Genomic DNA, 22,394 nt, shown 5'->3' with positions numbered 1-22,394 from the left:
GACAATGCATTATTTGATGTATGCTTCACTTACGAGAGACTCAGTAGATGCTACTTTTCTTAAAGGTGACATGAACAACAATGTGTTGTTAAGAGACTTTGGTGCCAGATCTAAAGAGAAAATGAGAATAAACAGTATTTAACAGGTACACTGTGTGGACAAAGTATACAAGGAAAATGTATCTGACCAGTACTGCATCGCAAAGATGCCAGTCGATCAAGTTGCTGTGTAAGTGTGGATATATATGTATAATACAAGAACCATCAAATAATTAAACTGAGGCAAATTTCACAGCCTACATAGCTGCGCCAAAACAACTTGAACACTATATTATTCCCATACAATATATTACCAAAGGCCACAAGAAACACATTAACATGTTTCATTGATCCAGTAACAAACACTATATATTATTCACATATATATTACCAAAGGCCACAAGAAACATGTCTCTTGGCTCCAGTAACAAACACTTTATTATTCCCATATATATGACCAAAGGCCACAAGAAACATGTTTCATGGCTCCAGTAACAAACACTATGTTATTCCCGTACAATATATAATCAAAGGCCACAAAAAAACATGAACATGTTTCATTGCTTCAGTAACATACTACAAAGACTATAGATGTAAGGGAAATGTTCAATGTAATTTAATATTTGAAAGCTTTCATCACTTATAGGCACTGTACTAGAATCTACTGCAGGTCTACTAAGGTACAGGAGGCAGCTACAGTACAGTAGTGCACAATCAGTGTGCATCCCGTACAAGCACCTAGTTAAGCATTGCCTTCCACCAAAAACACAAACAACACATTAACATGTTTCATTGCTTCAGTAACATAATGTAAGTGAAATGTTCAATGTAATTTAATGATTGAAAACTTTCATCACTTAGGCACTGTACTAGAATCTACTGCAGGTCTACCATGGTAGGCAGCTACAGTAGGTACTGCACAATCAGTGTACATTCCGTACAAGCACCCGGTTAAAGCCTCGCCTTCCACCACATATAAGTCTGCCATAGGTGAACATACTGAACAACCTGGTACTTAAGTTTTAAACTTGAAAGAAACAAATTACTGGTTGCCTGAGGGGGCACGAAGAAAAGCATGTGGTACATCCTTGCCCAGAAGGTGTTAACTGTACCTTTTGGCTCCATGAATCTCTCAGTAGTTGGCAAAGCCACACCCTGTGGCTTAGCTGATGCACTGACATTGTACTGGTCTGGGGCAGGGGTTGTATCTACGAACAAACAGAATCAATTGTTGAATATTAGGGCTGAATATAGGAAGGTGTACAGTATATATATTATATATTGTACATCTCCTTTCAAAATAGGCCTACAGTACAATCACAGCTGGTTACTCGCTATTCACACCAGTAAGACTGTCCGCTGTCAATCAATTTCTTCATTCTGCAGTTTAATAATATATTATATATATATTATTATATATTTGAAGACAGTGTATCAACTCTTACAAACTTTCAAACAAAACTATTCATTCAACCTGTACGTTAAAGACTATATATACATCTATTCCCCAATCTTGTCTTAACTACTGTACAATTAAAGTCTATCCAGTGAACCATTTCATTTGAAGACGGTGTACCTATCCTTCTACGAAAATCAAAGTAAGTTTCACCGAAATATACATTCCTGTGTAAAAATTAGAAATTGAAGCTTTCTGTCATATATTTTGATCCTTTCCGCCATGGCAGAAAGGATCGAAACTTATGGAGGAATGGTATGGCGGTATGTAGAGTGCCAATGGCGGAATGGCACTGGAACCGGTTAGGTCTAGCCTAGACTGGTAAAAACTAATAAAGCACATATCAATTGATATGAAATTTAGATGACTTCTGTATATCATCTGTGAGAACTCACATAAAGACAGTTGCTACATAGCCTGGCCTAGCCTATAATGTAGTACTAGTATGAATGTATTTTATTTATTTATTTATTTTACAAATTTTTATAGTGCCTTATCCTATCAAAAATTGCTCTAAGGCGCTTTACAGTAAAATACATACAAACATGATATATAAATCGATAATTGTAAGGTATAAAAAGGGTAGAAAATTTGTTTATACAATCTGACAATAAATTGTATAAAAACTGCAAATAGGAAATCGAAATTTTGGTTATTCTAAGCTTACATGTTATTACTGTTCACTTACATAGCATCCACGTTCTAGCACTATGCCTAAACTAAAGTTGAAACTTCCCGCAATGCCCTTTGCTGAATCTGATCAAAGGAATTGTGAAATTATATGACTGTAGCCTAGTCTTAAAGTAATAGGCTACCGCAGATTAAAATCAACAAAGTGGCTATTCTTACGACTATTCGTAAGAATAATTTCCGATTACGCATGCGCAGTTGCTACTTTTATGACCAGGAGTACTATTTTTACGACCAGGAGTAACAATAATTTCCGGTTAGGGTTAGTCTTAGGATTGGGGTTTAGGGTTAAAGTTAGGGTTACTCCCACTACATGCGTAGTTGCTTTATTTACTTTACTGCGCTTGAATTCGCCTTTGTCGTAAGAATAGTTTATAAATAATTGTTACAACTAGTTGTAAGAATAGCCACGGCCTAAAATCAAAGATATTATCATTTACCATGGTTAGGGGTTGGCAAGTAGGTTAAGGAAGTAGGGAATAGGGTTAGGAAGTAGGGTCGATTGGTACGGATTCTAAATTGCAGTAATACCTACCAAGGCCTACAGTAGTTTGCTTAGCATCGAAAAGTTGCGATAATCCTAAACAAAATACTAGGTAGTACTGCTATAGCCCACTACTACAGCTAGCCTAGGCCTAGTCTTGCTTTTTATTAGCCTCAAGATAGGCTACTGTTAATTTGTAGATTTCGTCGTAGTTGCGAAGAGTAAATGTCGATCAAAGGTCTTACTAGCGTTAGGCAAAGGTTTTAGGCTACTACTAGCGTTAGGCTTAGCCTGTGCCTAGCATCGGTCTGCGTTATGGCTACAAGTTTCGACTTTTCGTGATCTATCATTACCTTTAACTTCTAGAAATCTCTTGGCTTTTGGAAAGGACATAATGTAGAGATGATAACCTAACGAACTGCCAGCCGATGTCAATATTTGTTCGTAATTCGAACTCTACTTGTCGCGGCTGATTTGTAGCTTTTAATTTGAAGATAGCTAGATTTAAATATCCAGCGTCAGCTGACTTCGGCCAATAGTAAAGGAAGGCCACAAGCTGTTATGGAACGCTGTTTGCTTTGCTTTGCTGTACACAGTATAATCGGTTGTAACTGATCTATTTATAACTTTTTGCATAGAAGGGGGTAACTCGGTTAAAATTTGAAAATGATCATATAAAATAAATATGGAAAGAAACATGGGAAGAAAAAGAATTGGAGAAAAAATAAATAAATAATATTTAATTAAAAATAGGCCTACCACCTAAATAGGACTCGAACCCATGCCCTAAGGATCACTTCGGATTCATTGATAAACGCAGACTACCATTCCGGTTTTGATCAGCCAATCAGAATCGGGGAAATAATGTCAGTGTCAGTTCAGTTTTGGAGGGAAAAAAAATCGCAACCGGGCGAATGTTCCCAGAGGCCTTGAGTTACAAAATTAGTACAGTGCGTCGATGGTTGAAAGTTAGACAGTAAACGAGCAGTTTATGCATAGGAAAGAGAACGTAGAGCATACAAAGTCTAAAAAGGGACATCAAAACGTAGTGACAGAAATATGACCAGTACCGTATATATATACAAAGAGAAAAACGAACTAAAAGCTTACAAGAGTTGACCAAAAAAGGGACATTTCAATGAAACGTACAGAAAACACACAATAAGTGATACAAGGAGATGAAGAGACAACAGAAAATTAGTCTACAAAATGATAAGAAGGGAGACGGTGCTATAGTAACTGAATTCACTCGATCTTATACTGCATGTTGTCTAACTACAATATAAGTGATGAAACTTCAAGGATGTAAACATAAAAAAATATGCACAAAGATCTATATTTTCTTCTCCTATTCTAAACTGGAATAAGGCCACTGAGATACTGACATTTTGAAAACGACCTTTGGCTAGGCAGTATCTCCTAAATATATATATATAAATATATATATATATATATATCTATATATGTATATATCTATATATCTATCTATATATCTATATCTATATATATATATATATATATATATATATATATATATCACATAGAATGGTGGTCAATATTCACAAAGAGTGCTCTATGCCAAGGCAGAGCTATCATATCACATAATATACTTAACTAAACTATCATCATACTGCTACTCGGAGTTTCACGGGTACGTCTCGCGCACCGATCATCAGGTTGCCTGATGATCGGTGCGCGAGACGTACCCGTGAAACTCCGAGTAGCAGTATGATGATAGTTTAGTTAAGTATATTATGTGATATATATATATATATATATATATATATATATATATATATATATATATATATATATATATATATATATATATATATATATATATGCAGGCGCGTATCCAGAGGGGCGTTGGATCGAGGATTTCGCAAGGAGCGTGCGCCTCAGCCTACCCCTTTCACCGACAACTCCATTTTTGACGTTTCTATTTTTCCTCTCTTACTAATGTGTATATATATATATATATATATATATACTATATATATATATATAGTGTGTCATGACGCGTGTGTGTGTATGGACGCCTTAAGCAATTGTAAAATTGTCCTATGAAACCATCTGTGGCTGGTCTTGAACTCGACCGAATCGTCGGGGAACATGACGCATTTCGGTATTAGCCCAGGATCTATATGCGAACTGCACTAGACATATGTCCTTCGATGCAACACTGTCCAGAATCCAAAAGGTGTATCATTGCCGGAGGGGGGGGGGGAGGGGCGCACGTACACATCATCATGAGATTGTTCCCACCTGCATGAAAACGCGCGCCCCACAACACTACGCCCACCCCTCTAATCGCTTTCCAGATGAGTTACGAAACCAGACCCATCATATACAAAAGTCTACTTGGATTATTTGTCCCCTGATTTTTTTCGGCAGATGCCCATGCATTTCCCCAAACTAAATTTCTAAGCCATGAGATCTATGACTTAATGAGGTTTGGGAGCATCATTGGGTCTGGGAAGTGTTATTTCCGGTGATCTGGGAGGTATATTTGCCCAAAATTTCTCGTACGCTACACTATAAACAATAGTTAGCCAATATGACTAAAACAAACTAGTCACAACGATGCCTCTATCGACCAGTTTTTTCTAGTCATTTGACTATATAACATTAGTTTTGTGACTAATTAAATTAAGTTTTCTGACTAATTAAAATTAGTCCTACTACGATGCCTCTATTGACCAAAGCTTAGTCTAGTGACTAAAAATATTAGTCATTGCAACTGTGACTACTTATTTAGGTCACAAGACTAGTTTAAGATTAAGTACTGATTAGTTAAGAAATGAGATAGTGACACACATTGTAAGTTTCATGGTAATTTTCAGTATTATTGTAAAATGTGACAAATAAACATTCCATTTAAAAGTCACCTCATAAAGAACAGTAACAAACACTAAAGGTTAAAGAACATTTAAAACTAAAATAAATATTTATGGGAAAATTGGGAAAACTTATTTTTACAAAATTGTCAAAATCTTTTCCCACAGAACATCTTGAGAATACTTATGGGATTACTTTGAAATGCTCCTAAGCCATTAAGTTGGCAGTGTTCAACAGTTTTCAAACAATTAGACCCCCTGATGACCTATACCTACAATTTCTTAAAGACCCTCATTGTCCACTGACCATGCATCATTATGGGCTCCATCAGTTTCATCAAAATAACAGCATGGAAGAGATGTGGGCAGACAAAGGGAAAAATTGCGAGTATGCAGCTCAAATATAAAAATAGAAGTTTAGCCAAATAAATTATCTTAATTAATATTTTAATATACATAACATATATTTAATATACAAAAAATAATATATCATATTTATAAATTTATTTATAAAAATAATACCCCATGTCAAATCAAATGGTATAAAAAGGCCTTGAGTAGCTCTATATGACCTTAGCTGTTAAAAAGGGCCAGAAAATATCCTTATAATCTTCATCTCGAATTAGGAACTTGGAAGTGATATTATTATCAGTTTCTGACCATGGATGTGATGGTACAATATTAATGCAGAACATGTAAGTTGAATATGTTATTATCCTTGACGCAACATTAGGGTGGAACAGAAAACAAAGTAGTTAAAACATTTCTAGAAGTACTTTATCACAAACTATAAGTTATGTCTTGAATGGTAGAAACAATGCTGAGCTACAGCTACATGTTCCCCAGAGGACATCCCATATCATTGCAGCCATGAAGCGGTGCAAATGCTATATTTTTGAATTACCTCCCAGGGTACCCTATACACCTGAGTAAAGAGCGGCAATTGAGATTAAGTGTCTTCATTAAAGATACATACGTATCGACCAGGTTGGTACATGAACCTACGATCATGGAATCATGTGTTCAGTGCCCCAACCATTCCGCCACAACTTCTCTATATCTTTACGTACTGTGGTTATTTCAGTGATTGCATAATGCGCACTATATATCACAGATTGTTCCTTATATGTAACTTAAGGTAGCATAAGCCCATTTAAAGCCCCATTGACTTACACAATAAATTACAAAAGTAATGTAGTCTCTAAGTCTAGATAGAAGTTTTCACTAGCTAAATGCTACCTATCACCGGATAGCTGACAAGTTGGCCTTTCATGGCACTAACAATTTTCTTTATCATGACCATGTAGATTTTTTGCTATTCGAGCCGGAAGTTTTCGTCACTTGTAAACAAACCTCTTCACTCAGAGGTAAACAATTTTCCTACGCTGCTCCTGGGAAGCCTAAAGGGGTCTAAAACTGCCTCAATTGACCCAATTTTCTCACCACATGTACATTCATGCTCTTCAACATGCAAGCCACAAAAAACTATATTATGATTGATAACAGGTCAAAAAAGATGTTCCCGCTGATTTTTGGCACTTTTCCTGAAGGAGAACAATCGAAGAGATGGATATAGACTCTAATAGGAGTATGCCAACTTAAGTGAGAGATGAATTTTTTTTCATACCAAAATGATTCTTTTTATAGTCATCACAATATAAACCACAACATATTTCAATGCAATTATCATTTTTGGTCCATAAAGATGTCTTTTCAGAGATTTCAGTATGCACTGTGCAGTGTGTAAATACACATATGAGCAATACTGTGTAAGCAGTAACCAGGTCTACGTCTGCAACAACATTTCCAGTCACCAATTTTGATAAACTTGACCAAGTTGGGTGCATTTATGATTCTTGCAGGTTTTATTGGTATCCGGATCACAGTCCACTTGGTCTGGCTTGCCATACCTGCAGCAACATCATCCAGAGAAGGGTCAGCGGGGAGGGCTTTTTCGTCTCTGGCTCTGAAATGTGATGAAATTGAAAACTACTTTTGTTTAGCTCAGTTGATTCCTCCCAAACTGACCTACAGGACATACCCCAATGTATTCCTGAACTGTTTGGAACATGTTAAACTGATATTGCCTGTCACTTCAGTGCAACTGTTAAGTTACTTAGAATAAGAGAATTGAAGGTGTTCTTTGCCAAAACTGGATCATTGGGATTTGTAAACCACAGCCTTACTGTAACAGTATGTACAGTAGTCTAAAGGAAAGCTTACTGAAATGCTATCTAAATACACAGTTCACCTCAATAACATATCCAGTCCATTTAAAGGTTTATCCATAGGTTGTTACAATGTATTAAAGACAGGTGTAGGGGACAAGAGGTAGATAGGGGGCATAATTTGTGATAAAACATTCAAATTTGTTGCTCGTCAAAGAACAACAACGTCAGATTACCTTATTCTCCATGGGTGGCAAGCACTGGTTCCTATAGTTTCTACAGTAGATCTCCCATGGAAGTATCAGGATATCTATTTCTGCTGTCAGAGTTGTTTGGAATTTGTTGTTACCTCATCTAACCAGTTGAGTCCATTGATACCACAACCATTCAAAGTATATAGCTGTGAATGCTGAGGACTTGGCACATCAACTTTCTCTGAAAATTGACAAACAACAGAAAATTAATGATAGGCTGAGTAGGTTCAAAACCCCTTGATGCACATATGCAGGAGCAGAAAATGCATACCTTTGTGGATTATTTGCTAAATAAGACTCAAAACATTCTCTGTCCAGGATATTAGCACTCAGCAGCCACTCCACTTAGGATACAGAACCCTACAACATTGGGCTACAGCTGGTGTAGACTTGGTCTAGGAAGTAGGATACTAACATAGCGCCACTATTAACCTGAGGCCTAGGCCTAAGCTAACAACATTATGGGTATTTCATGCATTGAAACTGAGTTTTTGTTCTTAGTTAAACAACAGGTACTTCCAACTTTATCAAAAATAACCTAAAATATGAGTACCATGTACTTTGTACCATGTACTAGAGCAGAAGGTAAGTACCACTCCGAAGATCTTCAGTTCATAGTGCACGAAATGCAGACCGGGTTGGTGGTCGACGAAGTGTCTAGAAACTTGACGTACACCACAGGCGCTCGTAACATTATAGAATATAGGCCTAGTATACTAGCTAATAATACACATTTATATAAAATATGTCATATAAGTGTGTATTACTGCTTCTATAGTAGTATACATCTACGAGCGCATGTGGGCTACACTAGGTAGACTAAACTCCTAGCCTAGCTTCGTCCTAGCGTTAGCCACAGTTTTGCTTGCTATGGCCTAACGTTATAATTTTACCCATACTTCCAGCCAAACATATCGCGGATATTCAAACCTTCTTTGAACATTATGTCAATTGTGTCAATTATTATTTATTAGAATTTCAGTTGTGATTAAACTTACCTAACTGACCACATTTTGAAATTGCTTCTGACAATTTGTTAAATGATTAAGAATCTTCTTATTTTGTTGATGGCCCTGTTCTATCTGCGGTTAGGTAATAGCCGCAATGTACGACGTACGACGTACCACGTACGTGCATACAGTATACATGTAATCGCCGGCCGTCGTCTGAATTTTTGATCTCTGATCAGCTGAGCACACGGTATTCTACGGTACGATGATTGGATAAAAATAATGACGTCATTGGTCAAAGCTGAAGGTTATAGAAAGTAAACAAACAGAAGACTAGAATATTCTCGTCACGCTTACATACATGACATGCATAGTGAGTGTCAACAAAGTTCGTACAAATTTATGTGACTAATTTATGTTAGTCGAACGACCATGCAAAAGGGTCTGCAACTAACGAATTGGTGATGACTAGCTAACTCTAGTCACTGTGACTAGATTTTTGCCATTCGTGACTAACTAATGTTTACAGTGTACGCGCGAACCCATGGTCGCGCTCCGCTTAGATAGTAGTCAGAGAACAGACACGCGTCCCCACCATTATCCATGACTGATCTGCGCCCATGCACCAACAAATAAACCGTGTCTGAATTTTAGAAATTTCCCTGACCAACATTCCTAAACATTCCTTCCTCTTCGCGTGCAATTTTGACCGGTCTGTTAGGGGTTGAAGTAGGTTTTTCTGTATTGGCTGTCCATAGATGAAATTTTGTGCAACATTATGGGTATGTTTTGAAGTGAATTTATTTCACGGGAAGTATGAATTTTCCAATTCTGAACGCATAATGGGCTAAAAACCTTGAAAAGTGGGGCTAACGGATATTGTGGGCCACGACGTAGAATCACCTACAAAAGCAATGATCCACGGGAGATGCGATGAGGTCGAACATGATGTGTGACTGGTGACAATCTTCAAAAAGGTTATTGATGGAAAAAAAAAATATTGGGAAAATACTTGGTTTACTCAGGCAAAAGTGAACATCTAGTTGGTCTTTTGCAAGCCCGAGATGTGCCATTTCCGGTGATCTGTGGGTTGTCAAAACTAGAAATTTTCTTGTACGCTGCGCGCCAACTGATGGTGGCGCTCTGCTTAGATAGTAATTCGCGCCCCCGGTTTGGATAATCCTGGATACGCCCCCCAACCGGGCGAATGTTCCCAGAGGCCTTGAGTTACAAAATTAGTACAGTGCGTCGATGGTTGAAAGTTAGACAGTAAACGAGCAGTTTATGCATAGGAAAGAGAACGTAGAGCATACAAAGTCTAAAAAGGGACATCAAAACGTAGTGACAGAAATATGACCAGTACCGTATATATATACAAAGAGAAAAACGAACTAAAAGCTTACAAGAGTTGACCAAAAAAGGGACATTTCAATGAAACGTACAGAAAACACACAATAAGTGATACAAGGAGATGAAGAGACAACAGAAAATTAGTCTACAAAATGATAAGAAGGGAGACGGTGCTATAGTAACTGAATTCACTCGATCTTATACTGCATGTTGTCTAACTACAATATCAGTGATGAAACTGCAAGGATGGAAACATAAAAAAATATGCACAAAGATCTATATTTTCTTCTCCTATTCTAAACTGGAATAAGGCCACTGAGATACTGACATTTTGAAAACGACCTTTGGCTAGGCAGTATCTCCTAAATATATATATATATAAATATATATATATATATATATATATATATATCTATATATTTTGCTGCAACCGTTTCCATATTTCATTATAAAGACACACTGGTTCTAGTAAACCAGTAGAGACATATATGGTGCGCCTATAGTGTGCTATAAGTCCTGAAATCGACATATGTAGAATTAAGTTGACATATCTCAGCTTCTTGTGCTCTCATTTAACGACCAGTGTCGCATGCTATTTTCTAGCGCTCTGATTGGACGAAAGCGACTTACATTCTGGTCAGTGACTTGTCGGACCGTTTGATATTGCAAGGGAGAAGTTACCCAAGATAGAGCCTTGGCACAAAAACCTGCAACTTGATCTACTCTCAAGATTGGTTCCCTTTCGATGCATGTCTATAAGAAATCTTTGCTCTCCTTCTCAATTTGATTACATAGAGCTCTAACCACTCTTTGCTTAAAATGTTCCATTCTTTGTCTATATATTGTGACAACTTCGTAACTGAGTTAGAACAGCCGGATTAACAGTGATGTAGTACAAGTTTATGGATCCCTCGGAATTTCCACAAAATCACCACTCGATTTGTCCTAGGCATCCTCCAAGATATGGTGAAACCAGATGCCAGTCGGGAAGGATATCGGGAGCTTTTGTACCCATACCATCAAAGGAAGTATTACAGTGATCCGTATGCAACCAAATATACCCCAAAGATCACCCGTTTTTTTGAGGGGAATTTTTTGGTTTCATTCCAACTTAATAAATCAGTTAACAAAACGGAAACGATTAAAGTTGAATTCGATAAGGAATATAGCACATGTCGAACGTGACATCCGTTGTATAATTACATTCCAAGTAGTCACCTCCACAATCTACACATAACAGGAAGTTTACAGTAAGATATTCCTGACCTCGCAGGTCGCAGACTGGTACAATAACATGCATAATCAGGCCAACATCTATATGTAAATAAGGAACCTTGCCATAAATTCCTAGTGTCTTCAGTAAATGCTGTACGTGTATGGCGATATATATAAAAATTGCCTTTGATCTGATACAAATGGCCTGTCAAATTACACTGATCAATATTTTGGCAGTTGGCATGGTGTTTGCTAAACTGTGGTTTACTTCTCCCTTTCCTGACCTGCACGTTCCTAAACGGGAACCTAAGATTTCTAAAGGAGGGTGGGTATAGCTGGCAGTGGTATCGGTGAGGCCGACTCCCAGGGTTTTATGGGGATCGTTCCACAGAAAAATAAAATGGAAATTTTTGACCGGAAAGTTGCTAATAACTATTTTATTAAATATGCATGGGGTTAAAAGGAAGGGTAGTGGGGTTGGGTGGTAACAACCTACCCCTATTGGATCTGCGCCTGATATAAACATGTACCTAGAGCGGAATAGGAACAAAGAGCTAATTAGCTTATCACCTGTTATCTGATTTGCGCATATAAATGAACCATGCATTAATTAATATATAGTGACGAGGAGTGACGTACCTATATAACTAGTTGACAACCGGGTGGATCATTCCTTTGCCACCCCGTGCAGGGGATGGTTGGTGAATTGCCATCTAAGCACGGATCAGGCTGAATTGTTGTCGGAAGTGATTATATGCAGAAATATATAGGCCTATATTCCTGCACTCTCATTGGTCAAATATATGTCAGCATTAAATCGAATATATGCTGATATTAAATCGAAAATATGCTAGCATTTATTTGAATATATGCTAGCATTAATTCGATTATTTGTCTTTATGAATTCAAATTTATGTCCACATTAAATCAATTTTAAGTAGACATAAATACTGCCTACTGAGTAGCTCAGAATTAATGTCTGCATAAAATTGAATTTATGTTACCATTTAATCGAATTTATGACGGCACGAATATATGTCGGCATACATTCCCGAATTTTGTCCACTGTGGCCAATCATATACGTCAAGGAGGGTCTTTACCCCATATAAATTGAAAAGGGGGGGGGGCTCAGCTCTCCACCCAGCCACCCCAGCTACAAGAATATATGAATAGGCCTAGGTAAATTAGAGTGCGACAGTTCCAACTATAGTCAGTTTTACCAATATTGGGGGGGGGGGTGAGACACCCCAACCCCCCCCCCTCTAGAGACGTCCCTGATCCCTGAGAGGCTTCCGTATAATTCGTTTCCGTTGGATTGAATTGTAATCAATTCTTGTTAGGGAAAGCTGGCGTGTTCCAGGAAAAGTTTACGACCAGCCCCATAGAGACGGATCTACCCTGGAAATAAAACAACACCTGAAAGGCCGTGATCGACCCGCACCTGTACAACACACAAACACACACGAAAAGCACAAAACGAGTTGTTTCTTCGGCAGCGATTTCAGACGTTCCTTGGAAGCCATTCGTTATGGCGTTGTTACCAAGATACCTCTTTTTCTTTGCCTTGCAAGCTTTTTCGGTTTACGGGTGAGTTTGATTTCGATCTTTTATTTCTATTTTGCACTTGCTCAATGCTTTGTGGGTATTGCAATTAACGTTAGGTACCTAACATCTGTTTTAATAAGAAATACAATGAAATAGAACCAAAGTTAAGCTTACTGTCCAGAGTAATTCACAGGAAAACAGCTTTTTTACTGGAGGTAATATTAAGACTAATTTTATAGTCCTCAGTCAAGTCATTAGAGTAAAGATACTTAAAAAAGATCACAATCTTAGATTTATCTGGGTTTATTTTAACTACACCAGGTGCTGATACAGTCAGTTTTTTTTTTATTCGAACTAATGCACAAAGAAATTCTCGTATTACTGAGCCAAGTAGCGAGGTATAGTCGGCGAATTGACTGCAATGTGCAGAATTAAGCTTATTGCAAGGAAGGTCATTTGCATAAATACTTTAAACTTTGCATAAATACTTTAAAATACGTAGAGGTTCAAAACCAGGAAGGAAGGTCTTCATTCCAAAGTAGAATTTTGTCTATCTATCTTTTTTGTCCTGTCTGTCTGTCGGTATGTCTGTCCGTTTATCCCTATCTCTATCTCTCTTTCTACATATCTCTATAAAAACTTATACGTGTTCTCAAGGTAAACTAAAATAGACATTGATAGAATACAAGTAATGTCACAATAATTGAGATATAGCTGTCTCGATATCAGATTGTTAATTTGACCAGAAACCACTAAATTCTGCGTTGTTTACACCTTAGGCCTATTCCAACAAAATCGCATTAGAGTACTTTTCTGAGTAAAGCTATTACATTGTGCTGTGGGCTATCAAGAAGGTCGTTAGAAAATTGACCTCTTGGGAAATATCGACAGTGTTTTTTGTAAGTTGTCATGTTGTGTGATACCGAAATCGGGTGTTACTAAAACGAATGACAATTGCGTTACACATAACGAATGACAATATGTTTTACACACTAAAAAATTGCGTTGACTAAAACGAATGACAGTAATGACAGCACAGACATTTGTTCCAACCGGATATCCCAGTTCAGACTTCGTGGGTATATAGATCTATTAAAGTACGGACAAGATACAAACGCACCTTATAGTAAGCGAAATTGTAAGTCTGATTTTAAAATGTAAATTTAACGTCATTTTTCCGATATTAATTGTTAGAAACTAACAATAATATAATCTTGAAACGGCTCCAGTTATCTTTCTTCTATATAAATCTACAGAGGTAAAAAGCACAGAAAAACTTTCCCTGTGGTTTCTATCCGTCAATTACACCGAAACCCTGCATTCACGTAACATGCGATTTTCCTCAAATCTTTTGCGCAGAAAACCAGTAACCGCATTTACTCCACTCCGTCAATCATCAACACTGTCCTTCGTTGTCAATCGTTGTCATTCGCTGTCATTCGCTGCCATTCGCTGCCATTCGCTGTCATTCGCTGTCATTCGCGAATGATCATTAACCCTGTACAAAGTCAATTGTCATTCGGTCATTCGCTGTCATTCGTTTTAGTTTGTCCCCCGAAATCCCTACTAGTTTTCACCTCAAATTCAGCTGAGTGATGCATGGGAATGATTTAATTCCAAAAATTCGGCGATTTTGTATGAAAACGGTCCAAGTGGTAGTTTTTCCGTATCAAAAGTTCCGTTTAGAAAACGCAGAAAGTGTCATTGCATGTGAAACAAATAAACATCGGCTTGGAGTTCCCGAGATGCGTTCAGCTAGGTAGTACGTTTTATTGCAGAACACACCACAGATGTGGGCAGAAACTAAACATATCGTCAAACATAGAACTCTTTGGAATTATATATATATATATATATATACATATACATATATATATATATATATATATATATATATATATATATATATATATATATATATATTTATAGCAGCACGAAAGTTTCTAATTATCCTTCAGCTGTTTAACTTTCTAACTTTAAAGTACTTGCTGTTAAATTGTTCCAGTGACGTGCTCAAGGGAATGGTGGAATGTTCCCCACCTTCAGTACGTGGAAAAACGTTTTTTTTCGTTGTTGTTTTCAGTTTCTTCTTTAAAATTCAAAAGTATATTTATTAGCACAACCTTGCGTTTTGATCTAATCTTGTACCTATTGTCTAATATGCCTCAGAAAACGTCATTTTGATCTATAAGGGAAGACCCACAGCCCTTCCCACCTGAGAGTCGCATTCAAGATTCCATAGCCACACACCACTTTCTCTATTTATATTTTATCCACCAACAACACATTCAATCCCCCTACCTGCTATCCGTCGTGGGGTGGGGTTGGGTGAACTTACACCCCAATTCAAAATGTCAGGGTCTGAAGAAACTGCTACAAATGAGGGTACTAGGAGAGAAAGAGACTAACGTTATACATGCCTCGGGAGTGGGGCGGCGGGGTTGGAGACTTTAAGCAGAGGGCGTTCGGTGTCAATTAGGGGCACCGGGAAGTTGGGGGGTCAACTAAGATGATATGTATTTTTCACAACGGAAACCTAAACAATTGAGTCCTATACTTTCTACACCACAGTGATATTTTGATAGCTACCGTTCCCAATCTTGTAAGAGCGGGAGATACCGAGACCGTACTGGTTACGATTCAGAAAGACATCGGTGTTGCCCGCCGCAGTGTACCGGTAACCGTCAGCTTCAAGAATGCCGATGATTCTCTCATCGCTGAAGAAACCATCAACATCCAAGAAGGTACATATTGTCACTTTTTTATCGTCACTTTTTTTCACATAAAATTGTCATCATTAAAGTAGCCTGTTTCTTTTGTTTGGATAAGCTTTCTTCAAAATATGTATTATTATGATGTAATATTTACACATAATTGGTCACTCTTCAGTCTATAAGAGTGTTATGCAGAGACAGGGGTGATACGATTGCGTACAAGTTTGTTCCAATGACGTGTGCATTATCCTTGTGTAAGAGGGACGTGGCAGTGGGAAGGTTGCAGTGGTTATAGGTGGGATTGGGTGGCTGTTTGCGTGGGGTGTGTCGCTGCAGTGGAGGCGTTTTCGTATTCAAGGTCGGTCCGCCACTGCTGTGTCACGTTAACATTATAATTGCCTGCTCCCACTTAGTTAGTCACTGTTCATTCATACTTAGTAAAGATTCCTAAATCCTATTGGTCCATTCAGGTCAGCTGACCGTGGTTAATCCTGTGAGTAATGCACGGTAAAATTACGGGGCATCACTTTAATAAATCTTTGGTTATGTAAAACCAAAAATGTTTTGTTTTATGATTTTCCCCCCACACAAATGGTAGTGTATGAATGAACGGGGTTAATCAACGGTCTAGCGTGCGTTACTCACATGATTAATGCACTCCGGGTGTTAATGCTTTCGCTGAATGCACTCGGGCTCCGCCCTCGTGCATCGCTTGCATTATCCCCGATCGTGCATTAATCCTGTGAGTAACGCACGCTAGACCGTTGATTAACCCCTTATTTAATTACAGTCAAACATACTGAGCAATCTTGCTGTTCGTTCAACAGAATTTTAATGTTTCATTTGCAAACCCCTGAACTTTATGCCTATAATTCCATCTTTCCTGGTTTCCATCTTATAGGGAGTTAAAAGTATCGTATTTTCAAATTCGTTATGAGTTTATTTTTAAATGTGTATAGTTAAAGTTGATTATGGCGTCGCATGATAGAGAACTTTAACGCAAAATGTAGCTTTAATCGAAGCATCTTTTTCTATTCGGTCGCCCAATTTTGGACAAGTTTGCAAAGCCTATACTGGGTATCAGGCTATTCTTAAGTTACCGTTGGAATTGATGAAATTAAACACCATATAGGCCTACAAGATTTCCATTACACATTCCTGAATCAATTCGATCAGATTAAAATAGTTGGACACCCGGACAATTTTGCATGCATCAGTGCTCATCAGATGCATAAAGAATATGAGATATTTATATTACTTTATATTGCATCTGAAGATTGTCGGAGTAACACTATAATTTACATTTTCTATAGGAGAACTATATACATTCGACACCATTATGTATGGAGCTATATAGTAACATATGGTATGTATTGATGATCCACACCGCAATTATAGTACATTCGTTTATAGCAATTGGCAGGAATATGCCTAAAATCATATTTTCTTAAAGTTGTTAATGCATATGACATTGAGAAGTATAGCCTCTATATAGGTCAATATATAGGCCTACATATTATGTCAAAATAAGCCTGTATAGCATTAATTGTCTTTCTCTAAAACAATACCTGGTCCTTTCCGAACCCATAAAGAAACGTATCTTTTAGTCCATGATAGACATTGCAACACATACATGTTTCTTAATTACAATATGATTGTCTAAAATCGGCCAACTTTAAATCCTGTGTAGTGACCATCCTCTGATGGAATCCTGTCCCTTATGCACCAAACTGCATGAATCCACGGTTGTAACGTCCAGTTCTGCCCGCTTTCCAGTAAATAAAGGACCTAGGCCTATATTCAGTGTACCTGTAGGTATACTATTACATGACCTGTGTCCCAGTATCAGTAGGACCATTTGGACCATTGCCAGGTCCAAAGCTTCAGGTCCATTGTATTATTAACCGGAAATGTACATTTGTTTAATGTAAGAAGTAAACGTATTGCCGTATGATCTGCTTGGTTCTCGAGTTCTAAATGAATGTTATGAATGGGCTCTTGTAACCCTAATCCCAAATAAAAATTATCAAGTTAAACTAGATAACTTATTGCAACCATTAGCATATTAGTTAGCAATTATTGTATACAATGTAGGTATATCTGTTGTGAAACTGTTTTAATAAATACCCCAGCGACAACCTATGTACAGTAATTCTCTAATTTTAGACTTCTTCAACTTGATGCAATGTTTTTATAAAACGATGTGATTGGCCACTATAAATTTGTCATAAGTAATAAAAGGAAGTTATTTTCTGTATGACTGATGTGATGACTTCGCTCACAAAGCCTCACATTAGCGTTGCCATATACATTCTAAAAAGTTTTACGAAATTTTAAAAATCACTTCTCCGAGATGAAACATGATTTATATGACGTTGTTTTCATCATATTGCTACAATATATTTATGGCAAATTATTAACGCACCGTAATATCAGCCTCGTTATTGTAAAATGTCCACAAAAATAAAATAACTCAGAGGATATAGGGAGGAGAAACTAAACCCAATCCCCCTCCCAAAATGGATCCATCTCAAGGTTTCACAATATAAAGAAAGTTTCAGTCAGATCTGGTCAGTCAAGCACATTAAACAGATCCTTCAGTAGGATATACTCTCACAAAAGAAGGTAGGACAAAGTGTACCAATTATTTGAGTGCCAGACTCTGGCTGCTGGGAGTGGTTGATCAGGCGCGTAGCCAAGGGGGGGGGGGGGGGCGAAGGGGCAGCCGCCCCCCCTTGAGCATATACATATATTTTTTTAATGTTTTATGATATCGCTAGTATATTTAAAGGAGAAAATGCTAAGATGCAACTTACAAGGCCTGGGAAGTGCCATTTCAAGCGATCTGGGAGGCATTTTCAGCCAAATTTTTTTTTTTACGCTTCGCGCCAACCTATGGTGGCGCTATACGCTTAGAGAGTTTCAATGCCGAATCTACAGTTTCGCCCCTCCCTTGGCAAATTCCTGGCTACGCGCCTGTGGTTGATATTAGCCTTGCCCCTGAATCCTCAATTTGACATTAAACAAGTAAACATTTTGAAACACTTGTAAGTTCTACTTTCTTCGTTGTTTTTTGTTTCTTCGCTTTTTTGTTTCTTACGTTTTATCTTTACCATTGTGTAATTTATATGGGCCCTGCCCCCCCCCCAACCCCTCCATATCAACCCCAGTCATCTGCTACTATGTCACACTTCTGTCAAAAGCATCATTACTGGTGATCTTTTGAGGGGAAAGCATGTCCAAACAAAATATGTCCTTTCATGGTGAAAAATATTACACCCATACATATTGAATTATCACTATGCATTACATCAGTGAAATAACTAAAAATGTAAAATCAGCATCACAGCCCTTGCACTTGGCCGACCCAAATCTTTATGAATTTGTTTGCCTACAGTGCAGAGGTAAACCTCCAATGTGTGTCCAAATAACCACATGTCCGACAGATACCAATTATAACAGGTCATTTCAAGTATTACATATCATAACTCCTTGGTCGTTCCCCATACAAATTAGAAAACGCATTCCACGGTCATTGTACTCTGCATGAGGAGAAACAATACCTTTCACTGTCTGAGCGCCCCCCCCCCACCCCCCTCCTCCTTTTTCAAAGACGTCTTCAAAATTAAATCCAAAATTAAATATAAAAAATAGAGGGCGACTGGCATTAACTGTTGGCTGGGTTCATATCTTGGCCCCTTTAATGCTGAGATTGTGTTGGCATATTTCCCTTGCCGTTATCAGCATGGTTTATTATACATGTATGTTATTAAGGAGGATCGAAAAAACGTCATGGCAAGCCTTTGAGATATTATAACGCAAAATGTCACTTTAGTCTATTCTGGGCGAGCTGTTGCCGTTTAGCATACTAAACTTGCTCTCGTCTCTGTAAACTGAAAGGCTAAGCGGTAATGGTTTTGGAAAATTTCCAAATGCCATGATACAATAGGCCACGTCGTCGGCTTTATCATGCGACGGTGGGGAAGGATATATGCCAGTTAGAACTTCTGTCTATACTTGGGCTTCGGAAGTGAGGAACTTTTAATTTCTAAGTCAATGAGTAAGTAATTGTATTGCGTAAAATTCGAAGATTATCATGAGATCCAAAATAACTACATTTAAACTGCATGCACATTATGCCGGATTTTTTGTTATCTCATGATGCAGGTGAAAATAGAGTGAACTCTGAAACAGCCCATCTGTACGTCAATCCAGAGAACATCCCAGACCTTGAAGCTGAAGAGGGAGATGCTCGTTATATAACCGTTACAGTGACTTGTGACTTACTGAGATTTAGTCAAGACAAACGAGTTCTTTTAAGTTTAGAGGGCGGATATGTCTTCATACAGACAGACAAGCCTATCTACACACCGTCAAAGACAGGTAAGGGATTGAAAAAGCCAACAGCACTGTTGTATCCATGTGATGGATGTTCCTCTCGGGAAATTACGATCACGAAGAATGTCATATGATTACGAAGAGTATATGCATCTTTTAACCTACCTGGGTGGCGCTCATGACAAGTATATTTAGTTGGACAACTCAACCTTCATAGCAAGTATATATATATATATATATATATATATATATATATATATATTCATATCATTATATAGATATATTGGAATTATCGGTCCCCTGGAACCTTCGTCAGCAAATAATCATTCGACCACCAAGTATTGCTGATGACGGTCCCAGGGGACCGAAAATTACAATACATTTTCTAAAACGTTACTCCATATTTGTCAATTACGAGTCATATCTTAATCCTCTGGTTTTCTCTATTCATATTTTCTTTTAGAGTAAACGTGGATTTTCGTTAACATATATATAGATAAAGATCTATATATATATATATATTATTTATATACTTCCTTTAATTATCTGTCCATTTGTCTATTTTGAACGTCCTTTTATCAGTTTGCCTTTGAAGAAGATCATGCTAGGGTCGAAACGTCAGCCCCTGTAACTATTTTTTTTTATATACTTTTATCGACAGTTAAGACACGTATAATCTCTCTCAACCAAAGGCTTTCACCTCTACAACAACAGGTTAGAGATTACTCCTGTTTTTATGTTTTAACTTTTAATAACACCTACTATTTTTGTTAATTGTACAGAGCTTACCTTGTTGATTATTATACAATGAGTTGAAAGATGGAATGTTCCGTTCAACTCGGCTGCGCCTCGTTGAATGGAACAAATTACATCTTTTCAACGAATGAAATATTTGCACTATTGCACGAATGGAAACCATTCATTATTTGTTTTATACAACATATTATATTAAGATGGGTAAGATGCACTCATTCAACAGATTGTTTTGAACAGACAGGTTTCTCTGCTCTCTTACCATTGAAAAAAAGTGCTACCAAAAAAGCATAACCCATGGTTCTATTTCATAGAGTGGAATAGAGCGGATTTTGCATGCAATCAACGAGCAATTGACCAATCAAATGACCAGAATACAATTAGGTGTTGTATAATGTAAATTAGTCCATGTTCATTCACTACTAAAGCCCACGTCACTCTTATTTCAATGTTTGAATACTTACAGATCAACATATAGGCATATTTGAGAATGTCCAATGCCAATATCATAAATTTTGCGGTAAAAACTCAACACAAAACAAGACAGTGTAAGACTAAATGTTACCTATACAGCACCAAGTAATATAGTAAACAAAGACAATCACCGTAGTTTCATTAGACGCAAGTTACCCTTATTCATCGATCACAGACTTAACTGGTTCCTATACGTTAAAAAATGGTGAGGTGGGGGGGGGGGGTGGCAGGGGTAAGTTGTTCAGAGTTTTACTGTCAAAAGAACAAATAAGTAAAAGTTAGAGGCACGTGACTTTTCGAACCCAGCAAGATCTACATATAACCAAAACGAGAGCAAACTAAGAATACATTAAGATTTACAGATGGACACACAGATATATCGGACAAATGATCAATGAAAAGAGCAAAAATAAAGAAGAGGGGAAAGATGAAAGGAACGAGTGATGAGAGGATTAAAACTATGCAGATAAACTCTGAGGAGTGTAATAATGGGAGGTCATTAGTAATGGAGGTAATTAGTATCGGAGGTAATTAGTAATGTAGGTAATTAGTAGTGGAGGTGGAAAGATTTAAGGGCATGTAGCAGGAAGGAAAATATGTAGATATGGATACGAAGGACGACTCGAGAATGTAGGGAGGGGAGGGAGGGAGGGAAAAGGGGGAGAAGAGGTCATTCCTTTCTTGGATGTGGAGATATTTAGTTGAATAGTGCGAAGGCGTTGAATCCACAAGCGTTCTCTACTGAGGCGAACTGAATCGATTCGGTACTCTAGAAGTTCAATGCCTTGAAGGATCATGTCCGAATGGTGTGGTTATATAGGTATACGTGATGTCAACCCAACGACATTTCAACATTCATCATTTCTATTGATTCGTAAAACTGTTGATGGACACTTTGTTTATACAGATTCAGCTTAACATCAGAACCCCGCAGGATATTGTTGTGGAAAGGAAGGATATTGCACCGGAAGCAGTGAGGCATGGCGTTTTCACTCATATTTTTCGGTTGCCGGAAGAACCGATGGTCGGTATTTGGAGTATTGTTGTTTATTACGGAAAAGAAGTGAGTGTCAATTTGTCATTTACGAAATTGAAAGTTGGTTAATTGTAGCTGGTTTCAATAGACC

At 37.6% G+C, this 22,394-nt stretch overlaps 2 protein-coding genes and 1 long non-coding RNA gene across 6 annotated transcripts in view; 1 reads left to right on the top strand and 2 right to left on the bottom strand.

Moving 5' to 3' along the window:
• Window positions 1-22,394, bottom strand: part of LOC139980281 (hyaluronan mediated motility receptor-like) — a 75,349-nt gene that overhangs the window by 3,891 nt on the left and 49,064 nt on the right. For 2 of the 4 annotated variants that reach the window (XM_071991825.1, XM_071991828.1), the window contains exons 1-3: window positions 3,022-3,950; window positions 1,151-1,246; window positions 34-110 (exon numbers count right to left, since the gene is read on the bottom strand). The exons of the other annotated variants lie outside the window; for them this stretch is intronic. In XM_071991825.1, the coding sequence (XP_071847926.1) occupies window positions 34-110; window positions 1,151-1,246; window positions 3,022-3,061 (213 nt within the window). In that variant the 5' untranslated portion in view covers window positions 3,062-3,950. Of the gene's footprint in view, window positions 1-33; window positions 111-1,150; window positions 1,247-3,021; window positions 3,951-22,394 lie in introns of those variants that run through there. 4 annotated transcript variants of the gene reach the window in all.
• Window positions 6,206-9,336, bottom strand: LOC139980035 (uncharacterized). Its single transcript, XR_011797432.1, has 3 exons — window positions 8,926-9,336; window positions 7,910-8,108; window positions 6,206-7,471 (listed from the first exon to the last, which is right to left on the bottom strand). It is a non-coding gene; the product is annotated as an uncharacterized lncRNA (long non-coding RNA).
• Window positions 12,878-22,394, top strand: part of LOC139980277 (complement C3-like) — a 44,486-nt gene continuing 34,969 nt past the window's right edge. The window contains exons 1-5 of the mRNA XM_071991822.1: window positions 12,878-13,030; window positions 15,560-15,732; window positions 19,870-20,085; window positions 20,702-20,754; window positions 22,175-22,330. Of these exons, the coding sequence (XP_071847923.1) occupies window positions 12,972-13,030; window positions 15,560-15,732; window positions 19,870-20,085; window positions 20,702-20,754; window positions 22,175-22,330 (657 nt within the window). The 5' untranslated portion in view covers window positions 12,878-12,971. The remainder of the gene's footprint in view (window positions 13,031-15,559; window positions 15,733-19,869; window positions 20,086-20,701; window positions 20,755-22,174; window positions 22,331-22,394) is intronic.

The sequence above is a fragment of the Apostichopus japonicus genome, chromosome 14 (genome assembly GCF_037975245.1).
Source record: "Apostichopus japonicus isolate 1M-3 chromosome 14, ASM3797524v1, whole genome shotgun sequence".
NCBI lineage: Eukaryota > Metazoa > Echinodermata > Holothuroidea > Aspidochirotida > Stichopodidae > Apostichopus > Apostichopus japonicus.
The sequence above is the reverse complement of the archived record's forward strand: the minus strand, read 5'-3'. Positions and strand labels throughout refer to the sequence as shown.